We start from the raw sequence: 17,697 nt of genomic DNA, 5'->3' as shown, positions 1-17,697 counted from the left end.
ACATCTGTCCTGTATGGTCCATACAAGCTGCTCACATAGAGCTCTCATGCATTGTGAGGTAAACAGTACTGCAGCCATTTACCACTTCCGTCACCCACTCGAAACAGCACGGCCCCAAGTCCCAGGGCACACAATCGAGCGCCGACGTCATCGCTCTCCGCTTTTGTGAGAGTGCGCAGTATCGGCGTTATGCTGCTCAGGTCTGGTTCCGGGAGTTGGTGACAGCGACTGGCTGTGCTACACGTGACTCGGTGGCAGGGACTGGTGAGGGAGGCTGAGGGATGCTGCCGTCCTGCCATGCTGCTCAACTCCCTGCTGAAACTCCTGCAGAGACAGACCTATACCTGCCTGTCCCACAGGTATGGGCTCTACCTCTGCTTCGGGGGCATGGTGCTGATGATCGTGTCGGCTCTGCAGTTCGGAGAGGTGGGTGACCCCTTCCATGACACCTTCCAGCTGTGTGTGTTTATGTCTGTGTGTATATGAATATATCTAATATACATACATACACACACACTGTATATGTGTGTGTATATATACTGTGTATATGTATATATATATAATATATATATATATATACACACACACACACACACACACTGTATATGTATGTGTATAATATATATATATATATATATATATATATACTGTATATGTGTGTGTATAATATATACACTGTGTGTGTGTGTAATATGCAATATATTTTAGTATATAATGTGTGTGTGTATACAGTGTGTGTGTATGTATGTATATATATATATATATATATATATATATATATATATATATATATATATATATATATATATATATATATATATTCTGCAGATGTTATGAGCAGCTCCCTGCTGTGTGACCTCCTACCTTGTAGTCCATCACCTCATTCTCCCCATTGATGACACTTACTGTTGACATTTGTTACTTTTGTGGCTCCAGAATAGTGTTTTGGGATGATTACTGTACCCATCATACGTTTTATTCTCCGCAGTTTACTATACATGTCCCCACTTTAGTGCCTCTGCAATGCTCTGCCATATGGAGCAGTGCGAGATAATGATTTCTGTCCGGTTCTCGTGGGAAAGTAGCCCTTATTGTTTTCTATTCAGTGGGAATTCAGCCGACCCGTCAGACTTATTGGTAGATTTTAGTGTGGAAGCTGTATGGTGAATGATCACTGCGAGCTCCGCCACTTGATCCTCATTTCCAGGAATGGGTTTTTATTCCTCTGTTTCTTCCACGATTATTGTGTGGAATTGTCACACGAATGACATTGGGGTAGCCTGTACTCTGTATATGGCAGCTAGCTAAAGTGGTGCTCTGTATACAGCAGCTTATAGATTCTAAAGGCAAATTGCATTCTTTTATACAGAAGGTCCTCGTAAAAAACGTTATAGCAGTATACTTCCTTATTTTTCAGTGGGTCCTTATAGTGAACAGAGCATCCATCCACACTGTAGGTTCTGTCCATCATATCGGCCGGACAGTGGCTTCAAACACAGTGACACAATTGTGGCTACTTTTGCCACTGTTTTTGGAAATTAAAAAAAAATAGGGGGTTGGGCCATCAAAATAACCTCCAGAATAACTGCCCAGCATCCAGTCCAGAGAGTTCTGCAATATCCAAGTTTATGTAATCCGTGTTATAATCCACATGGTACCAGTGTGTATGGTTTAGCCGACATGTCTTGGACTACCTCAGTCTTTATTCATGAATGAAATGTGTCAGCTAGACCAACATTTCTTTGTTTTAAGGTCCTCATTGTCATACTGAACCAACCATAAGGCTACATTCTCACTACCGTTCCGTTTTTGCGGTCCGCAAAAAACGGTCCTGTTTTTTCCCGGATGTATCTGTGTGGAATCTGTGTGACAACCGCAACCGTCCCGTTTCGTAAACGGTCCGTGTGTCATCGTGTGAGAGTTACATGCAGCCCGGGGTATCTAGCGAGATGCTGGTCCCCATATAAAGTCTATGCGGAACAAAATCTGGGGGAAAGGTGTAGGAGCAAGCGCTACATACTCACCGATCACCCGGTGGCTGTTACATTGCTCCCGCTGCAGCTCTTTGTTCTTCCCGAGCCGGCAGCTCATTAGGCTCATACATATTCACTCCTCCCACATCTGTGATTGGTTACAGTCAGACGCGCCCCCATGCTAAGTGACAGCTGTCTGACTGCAACCAATCACAGCCACTAGTGGGCGGGTCTATACCGTACAGTACAATATATAAATAATTAAAAAAAAAACTGTGTGCGGTTCCCCCCAATTTTGATACCAGCCAAGATAAAGCCTCGCATCTGCTGGCTGGTATTTACAGGCTGTGAAAACACATGTCATTGGGAGACACCCCCCCCCCCCTTCCCCAGCCTAAAAGTATCAGCCAGCAGCCGGCCGGAATTGCCGCTTCTATTTAGATGCGACAGTCCCAGGACTTTACCCGGCTCATCACATTGTCCTGCTGCGGTGGAAAATGAGGTAATATATGGGGTTGATACCAGATGTGTAATGTCACCTGGCATCAATCCCAGAGGTTTTGTGATGTCACGGCATCTATCAGATACCCGACATCACTAACCGAGTCAATAATAAAAAAAAAAAAAAAAAAAAATAATAAACACATTTTTATTTGAAAAAACACTCCCCAACACATTCCCTCTTTCACCAATTTATTGCAAAGAAAAAACAAATCCAGGTCCGGCTTAATCCAATAAGGGGATCCCACAACGCTCCATACTCCCTGTCCCAATCAATCTATATAACTTTAGACCATATCCCTGTCCCAATCAATGAAGAACAGAATGTTCCCCATTGTCTGGGAAAGCAGTGCAGTGACCTGAGCTAACATGAGGTCAGCCCAGGTCACTACAGGGCATGACCAGCGCTGACTTCAGGAGGTTAGCTAGGTACATTACCTGGGTGATGGAAGCCGCTGCACTCCTGACGTCAGCGCTCGTGACTGAGTTCAATGACTGCCACGTTCACAAGTGAAGTATCGCAAGCGGCCCGTGACATCACCACTAGTCACAGTCTCGGGCCACCCGCGAGAGGGGATGTGAGAACGCGGCGGGCATAGAAGTCAGTGACAAGCGCTTACATTAGGAGAGCAGGACTTCATCACCGCAGGTAATGAACTTTACTAACCTCCTGACTGCAACGCTTGTCATCCCTGTGGCTGCTCACGCACAGCAGTGCGGGCAGATTCTGACACACTGCAGCCGCGGGGCTGGCGCAGGAGCGAGACACAAACTGCAGGGCACCCGACGGAAATCACACGGAACTGCTTCCATACGGCTTCCGGGGATTTTGCGGGCCCATTGACTTGTATTGAGTCACGGTCCGTTATTACGGAACAGAATAGGACATGTTCCATAATAATGGAATGGACATAAGGCATTAGATGTGGGTTTCTTGTAGGAACTGATGCACACGGAAGTGCTTTCGTGTGGATCCAATACAACACAAAAGACATTAAAAAGATGGTACTGTCAGTACGTCCGCAAAAAAACAGGAACTGACCAGGACAAACGGAACGGTCTGACCCCTAAGGGCTGCACAGAAAAAGAAAATCAAAGTGGTACTTATCTGATTACATCTCCAGAACCATAGTCAGTAATCATCAGAACCAAGTTTTGAGGATTTGAAAAGGATGTGAAGAGTTTCTTCTAATTAAAAAATCAGGGGGAACACACCAAATCTTACACTAGGTTTTTGGTGCATAAACACAGTTTATTATAAACTCAAACAAATCCTCCTCAAAACTAAGTTTGCGGATTTATCAGTTTTAGGCACTGTGCACACACTGCGGTTTTTACCGCGGTTTTGCTGCATGTTCGCTGCAGAAAATGTTCATACGCTTGCTGCAGTCCTTCCCCAGCAAAACTTATGGTAAAAAAAAATGGTGTGCGCACACTGCGGTTTTTTCACCAACAGGTTTTGCTGCATGTTTTCTGCAGCAAAAGGAATTGCATGTCGCTTCTTTTCCACAGGTGCCTGCGGTTTTCGTCATAGATAGTGGTAAAAAAACGCAGGGACCAACCCATGGAAAAACCACGGCAATACTTCGGCAAAACCGCGACACACCGCGGCAAATCGCTTAAAAACCACTTGCGGTTTTTGGGTGCGGTTTGACGCGTTTTTTACCACGGGTGTAGTAATCTTTCAGAGCCTGCGGAATTTTCTTAAGAAAATTCCATTTTCTAGTGCGCACAAGGCCTTAACATGAAGCACATTTTGGATTGCTGCATGATTAGAACCACCGTCAGTACATGAATGCAGCACCAGAATTACCGCAATGACAATTTCCCATACTGTCCCTCACCATTCCATACCACCTTTCCATACTGTCCCTCACCATTCCATACCACCTTTCCATACTGTCCCTCACCATTCCATACCACCTTTCCTTACTGTCCCTCACCATTCCATACCACCTTTCCATACTGTCCCTCACCATTCCATACCACCTTTCCATACTGTCCCTCACCATTCCATACCACCTTTCCATACTGTCCCTCACCATTCCATACCACCTTTCCATACTGTCCCTCACCATTCCATACCACCTTTCCATACTGTCCCTCACCATTCCATACCACCTTTCCATACTGTCCCTCACCATTCCATACCACCTTTCCATACTGTCCCTCACCATTCCATACCACCTTTCCATACTGTCCCCCACCTTTCCATACCACCTTTCCATACTGTCCCTCACCATTCCATACCACCTTTCCATACTGTCTCTCACCATTCCATACCACCTTTCGATACTGTCCCTCACCATTCCATACCACCTTTCCATACTGTCCCTCACCATTCCATACCACCTTTCCATACTGTCCCTCACCATTCCATACCACCTTTCCATACTGTCCCTCACCATTCCATACCACCTTTCCATACTGTCTCTCACCATTCCATACCACCTTTCCATACTGTCCCTCACCATTCCATACCACCTTTCCATACTGTCCCTCACCATTCCATACCACCTTTCCATACTGTCCCTCACCATTCCATACCACCTTTCCATACTGTCCCTCATCATTCCATACCACCTTTCCATACTGTCCCTCACCATTCCATACCACCTTTCCATACTGTCCCTCACCATTCCATACCACCTTTCCATACTGTCCCTCACCATTCCATACCACCTTTCCATACTGTCCCTCACCATTCCATACCACCTTTCCATACTGTCCCTCACCATTCCATACCACCTTTCCATACTGTCCCCCACCTTTCCATACCACCTTTCCATACTGTCCCTCACCATTCCATACCACCTTTCCATACTGTCTCTCACCATTCCATACCACCTTTCGATACTGTCCCTCACCATTCCATACCACCTTTCCATACTGTCCCTCACCATTCCATACCACCTTTCCATACTGTCCCTCACCATTCCATACCACCTTTCCATACTGTCCCCCACCTTTCCATACCACCTTTCCATACTGTCCCTCACCATTCCATACCACCTTTCCATACTGTCTCTCACCATTCCATACCACCTTTCCATACTGTCCCTCACCATTCCATACCACCTTTCCATACTGTCCCTCACCATTCCATACCACCTTTCCATACTGTCCCTCACCATTCCATACCACCTTTCCATACTGTCCCTCACCATTCCATACCACCTTTCCATACTGTCTCTCACCATTCCATACCACCTTTCCATACTCTCTCTCACCATTCCATACCACCTTTCCATACTCTCTCTCACCATTCCATACCACCTTTCCATACTGTCCCTCACCATTCCATACCACCTTTCCATACTGTCCCTCACCATTCCATACCACCTTTCCATATTGTCCCTCACCATTCCATACCACCTTTCCATACTGTCCCTCACCATTCCATACCACCTTTCCATACTGTCCCTCACCATTCCATACCACCTTTCCATACTGTCCCTCACCATTCCATACCACCTTTCCATACTGTCCCTCACCATTCCATACCACCTTTCCATACTGTCCCTCACCATTCCATACCACCTTTCCATACTGTCCCTCACCATTCCATACCACCTTTCCATACTGTCCCTCACCATTCCATACCACCTTTCCATACTGTCCCTCACCATTCCATACCACCTTTCCATACTGTCCCCCACCTTTCCATACCACCTTTCCATACTGTCCCTCACCATTCCATACCACCTTTCCATACTGTCTCTCACCATTCCATACCACCTTTCGATACTGTCCCTCACCATTCCATACCACCTTTCCATACTGTCCCTCACCATTCCATACCACCTTTCCATACTGTCCCTCACCATTCCATACCACCTTTCCAAACTGTCCCTCTCCATTCCATACCACCTTTCCATACTGTCCCCCATTTTCCCATACCACCTTTTCATACTGTCTCCACTTCTCCATACTGTCCGCCACCTTACCATACTCTCCCCAAATTTCCATTCCACCGTTTCATACTGTCCCCCCACCTTTCCATACCACGTCTTCATATTGTCCCCATGTTTTCATAATGTCCCTCACGTCGCCATATTGTAAACCACCTTTCCTTACCAACTTTCCTTACCGTCCCCCATCTTTTGATACCACCTTTTCATACTGTCCCCCACATCTCCATATGATCCATCTACCTCCATGTTTCTCTCACTTTTTTCCCTCACTGCCCCATAATGTGCACTTGCAGCAATACTATAGCTACAAACTGTTCAGTGATTGGCTCCACCATAGAGTTCCACATCGTGTCACTGCCACCTCTGCGGCATTTCGCTGACCGTAGCAGGATGATGAGGTCAGCAGATCTCTCCTCTGAACATTGGAGCAGGGAGCTGACGAACACGCCGCTACCCCGTAACGGTTCTGCAATTTTGTTCAAATGTCTTTGTGTCTGAGCTGAGAGATGACGCGTTCACATTTGAATATGGGGGAAGGTAACTGGCCATAGGAAATCCTCTGGTGGGCCGCATGCGGCCAGCTCGCTGTATGTTGTGCAGGCCTGCCATACATGATGCCTCCTTGGGGATTTTACAATGGTGTAAATAATGTTGGATGTTTTTATGAAGAGCTTCCTTGATGCTGGACTATGTGTTTTTTGTTCTGTTTGTCGTCACTTGGCTTCAGGGCTTTTGTGCATGGGAGGATCTTTGTAGTCAAGTTAGACGGTATATAATGCTTAAGCATGGCCATGAATATCTTTTTCCTTGAAATGTGTGTATATGTGTATTTGTATACTCACCTACCGCTGCTCTCTCCGGTGTCCAGCGCTGTTCTGCTTCTCTTCTCGGTGACGTCACCATTTTGCTGATTCTCTAGGTCATACTGTGCTCTGCGTGACCCAGAAGTGGCTTTTACAATGTAATTCTATGAAGCATCAGAATGAGGCACAATAGGCTTACATTGAGAGTGCTCGCTTACACCACCGTATTAATTGGACTAGAGCTATCCGACTTTTTTTTTTCGACTTTTTTTTTTATTGGATCGCACTCAGACCAATGTTATTCAATGTAGCAGTGCTGATTCAGCATAGAAAAAAATCACAGCATGGTGCGATTTGACACTTAATCTGAAGAGACTCGTCCATGCAAGTCTACGGTTGCATGAAAATATGAAAATATCGGACTGCATTCAGATGACATCAGAGTGCAGACTGATTACTCGCATAAAGTTCTCCATCTTTCCCTCAGAATCGCATACCACTAATTTCATCCACGTATCAAACTCTGATCAGCATTTGCTCAGTGTCATTATCTTAATTGATCCTCTTCTCTCTGATGAGAGGGTCTATGGTCGTGTGACCTTGGCCTAAAAATGAGATCCAGCTCAAATACAGCGCATAGAGTCACCAGGCTAATCTGAATTGGGGTGATGTCACTGAGAAGAGGTGTGGAATGGCACTTGATGGTGGAGAAAGTAGCGGTAGCTGAGTATTAATACATATACATTACACTATATTAACACATGCACACACTTATTGACCAAAATATTCATGTGAGGCTTCTTTAAGCAAGCCATACACTTTTAAAAAAAAACATTCTCGCTACCCACCGATATTGAGAGAATGAATTAACAAACACATGTATGAAATCATAATAACTGCCCGCCATTGGCAGATGTTGGGGGATAGAGGAAGGGTTAAATTCAACATACTCAATTTTTGTAGGGTGGGTGGCACCTTTTTGGCTTTTTCCACCCAATCCATTGACATTAGCATGGTCATCTATGTGTACATGTTCCAGTGGATGAGCCAGCAGTTTTTTCTCTGCCATTGACAGTTTATCACTGTTTATTCTATCAGCTTTATCACATCATATTTGAAAGAAAATGCTAAAATCAGGTTTGACTGCAGTTTTAAATTGGTAACCAAGGTTATGATTTCTAAAAATGCAAGGGGTAGTGTTGAAATGTCAGAAATAAAATAGCAGTGTAGTTATTTTCAAGCAAGAAACACAGTATGCATTACTAATTTTGCCATTTAAATGACGGGACCCTAAAAGTCAGTGGGATGACATTGTATGAAGCAACAGAACAGTGTTGTGGCTTTCATCATAAAATGAAGCCACTGCCAAATTGTGAGCAAAGCCTTAGGCTGCTTTCACACTACATTTTTTTACCATCCGTCATGAACGTTTTTTTAAAAACGGATCCAGTGCAAATGCGTTTTCATTTCAATGCAATTGCAATGGACTCGCATCAACATGCGTTCACATGCGTTTGCGTGCGTTATAGTGAGGATCCAGCGAGTTGCAGTTTTTAACTTTTTTCAAAAACGCTACTTGTAGCGTTTTTGAGCTGCGTCCAAATACTGCAAATTGCTGGATCCTGACTAAATAGCACGCAAACGCATGTGAACACTGGCATGCTGATAGACAGGATCCTGCTTGCTCTACTGAGCATGCCCAGAAACCAGCCTGGCGTGATCAGTCTCTCTCTCCCCTTCCCTCTCTCTCTCCCCTTCCCTCTCTCTCTCTCCCCTTCCCTCTCTCTCTCCCCTTCCCTCTCTCTCTCCCCCCTTCCCTCTCTCTCTCCCCTTCCCTCTCTCTCTCCCCTTCCCTCTCTCTCTCCCCTTCCCTCTCTCTCTCCCCTTCCCTCTCTCTCTCCCCTTCCTTCTCTCTCTCTCCCCTTCCTTCTCTCTCTCTCCCCTTCCTTCTCTCTCTCTCCCCTTCCTTCTCTCTCTCTCCCCTTCCCTCTCTCTCTCCCCTTCCCTCTCTCTCTCTCCCCTTTCCTCTCTCTCTCCCCTTCCCTCTCTCTCTCCCCTTCCCTCTCTCTCTCCCCTTCCCTCTCTCTCTCCCCTTCCCTCTCTCTCTCCCCTTCCCTCTCTCCCCCCCCCTGAGAGCAGAGGCCGCTCGCAACCAAGGTAAATATCGAGTAACCGCGGGCTTAGTTACCCGATGTTTACCTTTGTTACGTGTGCAGGGAGCCGGCTCCTAGCAGCTGCATACGCTCGTAACCAATGTAAATATCGGGTATCCAAGCAAGTTACCCAAAGTTTACCTTTACCTTGGTTACGAGCCTCCGCAGCTGTCAGATGTCGGCTCCCAGTCTTTCACGCAGGGCTGTGGAGTCGGTAAACCAAACCTTCGACTCCGACTCCTCAATTTCTCTTGCACCGACTCCTACATATATTGCTTATAGTTAGGTGAAAAATTTATTGTAGTGCATGAATTTGTGTATGTGAACATCAGACATTTAATAATTTTTATGATACAATAATCAAGATATTTGGACAGAACATAAAATATATTTATTGGAATACAACTTTAGAACACAAACTAATAAATTGTAAATATGTAATACACTATGTAATATACAGTAGATTACATATATATCTTGTGTGTATGTGTGTGTGTGTATATATATATATATATATATATATATAACATATTGTATTACATATTTACAATTTATTAGTTTTTTGTGTTCTAAAGTTGTATTCCAATAAATATATTTTATGTTCTATCTAAATATCTTGATTATTGTATCATAAAAATGATTAAATGTCTAATGTTCACATTGTACTACAATACATTTTTCACTTAAATATAAGCATTATACTAAATGTTATTATTTAGTAAAATATTCAGCACATTCTGCATTACACTCCTGTCCCCAATTTATTATATATTTTAGGAGTCAGAGTCGGTGCATTTTATACCGACTCCGACTCCCCCAAAATGAGCTCCGACTCCACAGCCCTGCGTTTCACGTTCAGTTCCCCTCACTCCCGATCACATGACTCCAATGCCCGCCCATAAACTTAAAGTGACAGGATCCTGCAAAATAACACTTGCGTTTGAATGCGTTTTTATTTGCAAAAACAGGATCCGCTTTTGCAGCAAAAAATTGTTCATGATGCATGCTAAAAAAATGTAGTGTGAAAGCAGCCTTAGGCTATGTGCGCACGTTGCGTAAATTCATGCAGTTACGCTGCGCTTTGCAGCGCAGCGTAACTGCATGCGTCCTGCGTCCCCTGCACAGTCTATAGAGATTGTGCAGGGGCCGTGCGCACGTGGCGTTTAAGAGCGCAGCGCTTCGGCTACTGCCGAAGCGCTGCGCAAAAAGAAGTGACATGTCACTTCTTTCCTGCGCTTTGCCGGCAGCTCCTGCTCTGTCTATGGCAGGAGCTGCAGGCAGAGCGCATGGAATCGGCTTTTTTTTTTTCTTCACTACGGACATTTCTGCAGCGATTTAAAGAGCACATGTGCTCTTCAGATCGCTGCAGAAATTTCTGCAGTGAAGTACGCAACGTGCGCACATAGCCTTAGTCATCTCTGGTGTTCTCTCCATATTGCATGCATACACAGAGGCAGAGTGAGTATACAGGGCTGTAGGGACTTCTCAATTATATACTCTACACTAGTGCGGGGGGAGATATTGGACCATGTGACAACTGGTGTATATAAGAGATGAGCAAATTATTTTACAGTACCCTATCGAGAGGCCATGTCAGTATTCCATGTCCGCTGATCGGGAGCCTTGCAAATTGCCTCCTACCTACCAGAGTTCCCAGAAGCTGTTGTGATTTGCAAGATTGACACAACATCATTGTGCACTAGGCTGCTAATCAGAAAAGGCACTGTGGAGGTCAGCAGGAAGGAGGCAGTTGGCACGTCTACCATCTGGTGGCCAGTGATTACGGTAGTTTTGTGGCCACTGGACCATAGTCTTGCCCATGGATTCGCTCATCTCTAGTATGTATACATTCATTAAGGTGAACCTATGTTCTATAGGTAGAAAAGCTGCAGGTTATAACCTTTATATATTGTGGACTCCGTGTTGGCGTAATATCCTGGCAGCTTATCAAACAGCCGTTTCCTTTTTGGCTTTCTTGACATTGTCAGATGTCCAGATAAAAAAAACCTGTTTATCAGTTTTCCACAGACTTATATGGCAGTGTGTATATGAGATCTACCAGAGGCGTTAACGGAAAATCTAAACGGTTTTATACAAGGGGGTTCTCCAGGGCTGCAATATCAAGGACCTTATGCCTGCATACACTGTATACATATGGTCAATGAGGATGCTCGGTGTTGGATACCCACTGATCTGATATTGATGACCTTTCCTAAGGATAGGTCATTATTATCTGAGTCCTAGGCAAATATTTAAAGTCTTACATCTTTTCTTGGCTACCAATTTTTGGAGTTACAGACCCAAATCTTGCATAGCCATATCATGTGGCTGATTTCAGTGTTGGCCTATGGGAAGTGAAGTAACTGCTCAACCACAAGGGTTTCAACATGGTTCACATTTTTGTGGTCATCGCAGGTTACCTGCAACTGTCTCTTTCAATGTTCCCCTGTTGAACCACAGTCAAATAGGCATTTCCCCTCCACTCTGGACATTTATTGCATGTTCACGCTATATCACAAGGCTAAGCAAGACCAGGAAGCTTAGGCATACTTCTCACATAGCGAGATCGCTGCTGAGTCACGTTTTTTGTGACGCAGCAGTGACCTCATTAGCGATGTCGCTGTGTGTGACACTGCGCAGCGATCTGGCCCCTGCTGGGAGATCGCTGCTCGTTACACAGTGCTGGTTCATTTTTTGGACGTTGCTCTCCTGCTGAGAAGCACACATCGCTGTGTGTGACAGCAAGAGAGCAATGATTTGAATGTGCAGGGAGCCGGCGTCTGGCAGCCTGCGGTAAGCTGTAACCAAGGTAAATATCGGGTAACCAAGCGAAGCACTTTGCTTGGTTACCGAAATTTACCTTGGTTACTAGCGTCCGCCGCTTTCAGGCAGCCAGTGCTGGCTCCCTGCTCCCTGCACACGTAGCCGGAGTACACATCGGGTAAATAAGCAAAGCGGTTTGCTTATTAACCCTATGTGTACTCTGGCTAGGAGTGCAGGGAGCCAGCGCTAAGCGGTGTGCGCTGGTAACCAAGGTAAATATCGGGTAACCAAGCGCTTGGTTACCCGATATTTACCTTAGTTACCAAGCGCAGCATCGCTTCCACGCGTCGCTGGGGGCTGGTCATTGGTCGCTGGTGAGATCTGCCTGATTGATAGCTCACCAGCGACCATGTAGCGATGCACCAGCGATCCTGACCAGGTCAGATCGCTGGAGGGATCGCTGGAGCGTCGCTAAAGGGTGACGGTACCCTTGGTCATGGGAACCTTCACACTTGCAGCTTTGAAGTTCACTTCTAGTTTTGTCCAGATATTGAAAAAGTATGGTAAGTGTGGCAGAATTTTAGTGTGCGTGCCTATGCCCCTGAGTTATTCTTTTATATTGTGTAGCTGTAAAATGCACCATTTTAGTAATGATGTGATCAGATTTTTGATGCAAAAACTGGTCAGAAAGCAAAGCAGCCAAGAGGTGGTTAGACAAAAGTGTCTAAAATATGTAACATTTCTCAGATATGAAGTGCTGCTGTGATGCATTTTGGGCTGTTTTTGCTTGTCAAGTCCAGGTTAACATTGTATAGAAAATATGTACGGTAGTTTTTGGCCGTTGAGGTGTTTTGAAGTATCCAGCATCAGCTGCTGTACACTGAATGGAGCTGCCCAGTGCTGCTCCATTCAGTGTCTTTTAGTGATAAATGAGCACTGCCATGCTCGGGTGTTCAGTACTCATATCCAGCAGTTGGATGCTCGGATGGACACAACTCGAGCACCTGAAAATAATGGAAGTCAATGGGGAACGCGAGCATTTTTCAGTGAAATCTTCAAGAAAATACTTGAGTCCCCCATTAACTTCCATTATACTTAAAGGGAACCAATCACCAGGATTTTTGCATATAAGCTAAAGCCAGTGCTATACAGGCACTATCAGGCTGAGTCTATACATACCATTAGTGGTCAGCTAGGATGTTTAGTTTTTGAAATCCAAAAAAAAAACTATGACCTCACCACAGGTCCTGCTAGACAAAGTGAGTCGTTTGTATAATACTTATGCTAATTCTAACAGGGGGAGGGGATAACTATGAATATATTATCTGCTCCAGTGCAACTGTCACTCAACAAGCAACTCATTTTACATACTTCACTTTCTTAGATTTAAAAACCTATACATCCGAGCTGACCACTACAGGTCTGTATAGACTCAGCCTGATAGCGCCAGTATAGCACTGGGCTTTAGCTTATATACGAAAATCCTGGTGATTGGTTCCCTTTAAGCGCTCGAGTCGCGCACATCCAAGCATCCAGCAAGTCCCAAGCTTTGTAGTGCTCGCTCACCACTAATGTCTTTACATCTGGCCATCACCACAGCTTGTAACAGCTGAAGGGTGAGGTGCCAGTTGTCAGACCCTCCACCAATCTGATATTGATGGGTCTTCATTATATTCTGACCGGACAATCAATTTAGTATATTCTTCATTGAACATATGCTCTATTGCTGTAATATACACCAGTTATATAATTAGGAAGTTATACATGCAGTTACCTAATCTGTAGTGAAAAATATTTCTCTACATTCACTTTTGTCAGTTAAAGTGTAACTGTCATTTCCTAAAATTCTTGACATACAATAGTGACGTGTTTTGATGTTGGGGTCCTGGTTGCCAAAAAGACTGCTTTGTTTGTCTCTCCTGATAAGCTGATGATGGTCGTGTAGAAGTCTGTGCGTTGTAAGCCCATACTTCGCTAACAAGGAGAACCAGAAATGAAAAGATATCATTAAAGGGAATCTGTCCGGTTCCCCAGTGCCTCCCTAACCAACCTCATACTGATTTGTAGTCAGAATCCAGCAGTATACCTTGATGTACCATACAGTTATTGATATTTAGGCAAAAATAATTTGTCTACGTATCTCCCTTTTCTCATACGAAGATTGTCTTAAGGGGGCTTTACACGCAACGACATCGCTAACGAGATGTCGTTGGGGTCACAGAATTCGTGATGCACATCCGGCCTCGTTAGCGACGTCGTTGCGTGTGAAACGTACGAACGACCGCTAACGATTAAAAATACTCATCAAATCGTTGATCGTTGACACGTCATTCTAATTTCAAATATCGTTGCTTCTTTGGACACAGGTTGTTCGTCATTCCTGAGGCAGCACACAGCGCTACATGTGACACCCCAGGAAAGACGAACAGCACCTGTTCGTCCTCCGTCCTGCTGCGTCCTCCGGCAACGAGGTGGGCATGTCTTTCCTTTGGCTGCTCCGCCCCTCCGCTTCTATTGGCCGCCTGCTGTGTGACATCGCTGTGACGCTGCACGAGCCACCCCCTTAGAAAAGAGGCAGTTCACCGGCCACAGCGACATCGCTAGGCAGGTAAGTATAGCGGGCTTTACACGCTACAACATCGCTAGCTATGTCGCAAGCGATAGCACCTGCCCACGTCGGTGGCGCGTCAGGAGGTGATCGCTGCCGTACCGGACAGTATCGCTACGGCAGCGTCACACGCAATTACCTCTTCACCGTCGCTGTGGCCGCCGAACAATCTCTCCTTTAAGGGGGGAGGTTCGTTCAGCGTCGTCACTAAGCGGCCGAACAATAGAAGCGGAGGGGCGGAGATGAGCGGCCGGAACATCCCGCCCACCTCCTTCCTTCCTCATTGCCGGTGGCCGCAGGTACGATGTTGTTCCTCGTTCCTGCGGTGTCACACATAGCGATGTGTGCTGCCGCGGAACGACGAACAACCTGCGTCCTGCAACAGCAACGATATTTGGGATTAGAACGACATGTCAACGATCAACGATTAGGTGAGTAATTTTGATCGTTAGCGGTTGTTCGTGCGTTTCACACAAAACGACGTCACTAACAAGGCCGGATGTGCGTCACGAATTCCATGACCCCAACGACATCTCGTTAGCGTCACGAATTCCGTGACCCCAACGACATCTCGTTAGCGATGTCGTTGCGTGTATAGCCACCTTATGTGTGACAGGGACTAACGATGTTGTGCGCCACGGGCAGCGATTTGCAAATGACGCACAAACGACGGGGGCGGGTGCGATCGGCAGGGACATCGCTAGCGATGTCGCTGTGTGTAAAGTGGCCTTTAGACTAGTCTGGTGGGATGCTTCTTCCATGGTTTAGTCCCTAATTGTATGACAGTTTCCACACTGCAATCAACAAAAGGCATGTGGGCAATCTTGAGCATTCATGCAACGTCTTTCCTCCTTGTGCATTCAGGGTGAGTTCACCAAGCTTCATTGTGTCTGCCCATGGAGAAGTTAAGTCACATTAATGCAAGAGATTTCCCACATCATCTTCTTAAATTACTGTAGTGTGGAAAATGTCAATCGGTTAGGGACTGTGATACTGGACTAGTCTGAGAAAGCAATGCCCCACCTGACTACTCCAATACTATTAGCATATTTGAGAGATGGCGATAAAACTCTAACTATAATACTAGATATTAACTGCATGATAAATCAAGGGTGTGATTTTATTACTGTATAGTGGTTTTAAATCATTATGGGGTGGTTTGGGAGGCTTGGGGCACCTGACTGGTGCTTGCCTAGCTTCTCCATTCTGAAGCAGGCTTGAAGAGCCGTGTAGGACATGGTGGCTAGGAAATGTATTTTTTACACCCCCAGTGGTGGACCTTAATACCTGAACATTGCAAGCCCTGTATCTCACAAGTCTAACATTTTTGTCTCAGGTGGTTCTGGAGTGGAGTCGAGATCAGTATCATGTTTTGTTTGATACTTACCGGGACAACATTGCTGGAAAGTCATTTCAAAACAGGTAATGTGGATTTGAGCTAAAATTGCACTTTGAAAGTAAAAAAAAAACCCCCACAAAGAAATTACCTTAAAAAAAAGCCATTCAGAAACAATATATATTTGTAGAAATTCTCAATTGAGAACTTGTCTACTGTGAATAAAACAGAAGAGAGTACAATACATGAAAAGAGCGGTGCCGGATCCTGTGGTGCTTAATACAAGTCACATTGGGCAAACGTTTGGACACAACTATTAATGTCTAGTGTTGGACCCCTAACAATATGATACTGATCATCTATTATTGGTAAATCATCAATAATAAGATACTATCAAAAGTTTAGACGTGTTCATGCAATGGTTTTCTTTGTTGTTATTGGAATGTGCACATTGTAGATCCAGGCTGAAGGAAGCAAAACCATGAAGGAAGAAGGGGTAAAGAAACACATATGAAACAAACCAGAAGGTATTGACTCTTCGATTCCTCAGAGTGCCCCCCTTTTACTCTGACAGCTTTCCGCCCCTTAGCATTTTCTCAAGCAGATTCATTAGTTATCAAGAATGGCTTACAATGATCAGGTATAGGAATTCTTTTGTGGAATAAATGGCCTTCAAAAATGTTTGTAACTATCAGACAGATATGTTTTGTAGAGACAGTGTTGGTATATAGTCCCATACAATACTAAGCTCTATTCCACATCTGTTCTAAGCGTATGGCTAGAACCACTCCGCGAAATAAAGAGAAACAACAGCCCATCATTACTTTAAGACATTAAGTACAGTCAACTGGGAAAATTGGTAGCGCATTGAAGTCTTAAGGGGGCTTTACACACAGCGACATCGCTAGCAATGTCGCTCGTGAAAGCACCCGCTCCCGTCGTTTGTGCGTTACGGGCAAATCGCTGCCCGTGGCGCACAATATCGCTAACACCCGTCACACGTACTTACCTTCCTAGCGATGTCGCTGTGGGCGGCGAACAACCTCTTCTTTAAGGGGGAGGTTCGTGCGCCGTCACAGCGACGTCACACAGCGGCCGACCAATAGAAGCGGAGGGGCGGTGACCAGCCTTATTAACGACATGCCCACCTCGTTCCTGGAGGATGCAGGTAAGCTGTTGTTCGTCGTTCCCGGGGTGTCACACGTAGCGATGTGTGCTGCCTCAGGAACGACGAACAACCTACGTTCACAACGACCAACGAGATTTTGAAAATGAACTACGTGTCAACAATCAACGATTAGGTGAGTATTTTTGATCGTTAACACTCGCTCGTAGCTGTTATATGCAATGACGTCGCTAACGACGCCGGTTGTGCGTCACGGAATCCGTGACCCCGACGACATATCGTTAGATATGTCGTTGCGTGTAACGGGGCCTTTATGCCTTAAGTTGGGATATATAGACTTGTAGGCCATTCAGTGTTTTACTGGGAATTTTAATATATTTACCGTATTTGAAGTTTTATAAGACACATCGGATTATAAGACGCATCCCAAATTTAGAGGAGGAAAATAGGAAAAAATAATTTTTAATGTTAAAATGAGGGTCCGTCTTACAATCCTAGTGCATCTTAATCCTAATGCTCA

The 17,697-nt window shown here is 45.1% G+C and overlaps 1 protein-coding gene across 1 annotated transcript in view; it reads left to right on the top strand.

The window, feature by feature from the left end:
* The first annotated feature begins 205 nt into the window (after positions 1-205).
* Positions 206-17,697, top strand: part of GNPTAB (N-acetylglucosamine-1-phosphate transferase subunits alpha and beta) — a 154,978-nt gene continuing 137,486 nt past the window's right edge. Inside the window, exons 1-2 of the mRNA XM_075344708.1 lie at positions 206-426; positions 16,052-16,137. Of these exons, the coding sequence (XP_075200823.1) occupies positions 298-426; positions 16,052-16,137 (215 nt within the window). The 5' untranslated portion in view covers positions 206-297. The remainder of the gene's footprint in view (positions 427-16,051; positions 16,138-17,697) is intronic.

The sequence above is a fragment of the Anomaloglossus baeobatrachus genome, chromosome 4 (assembly GCF_048569485.1).
Source record: "Anomaloglossus baeobatrachus isolate aAnoBae1 chromosome 4, aAnoBae1.hap1, whole genome shotgun sequence".
NCBI classification, from domain to species: Eukaryota; Metazoa; Chordata; class Amphibia; order Anura; family Aromobatidae; genus Anomaloglossus; species Anomaloglossus baeobatrachus.
This window is presented reverse-complemented; position numbering and strand designations above follow the sequence as displayed.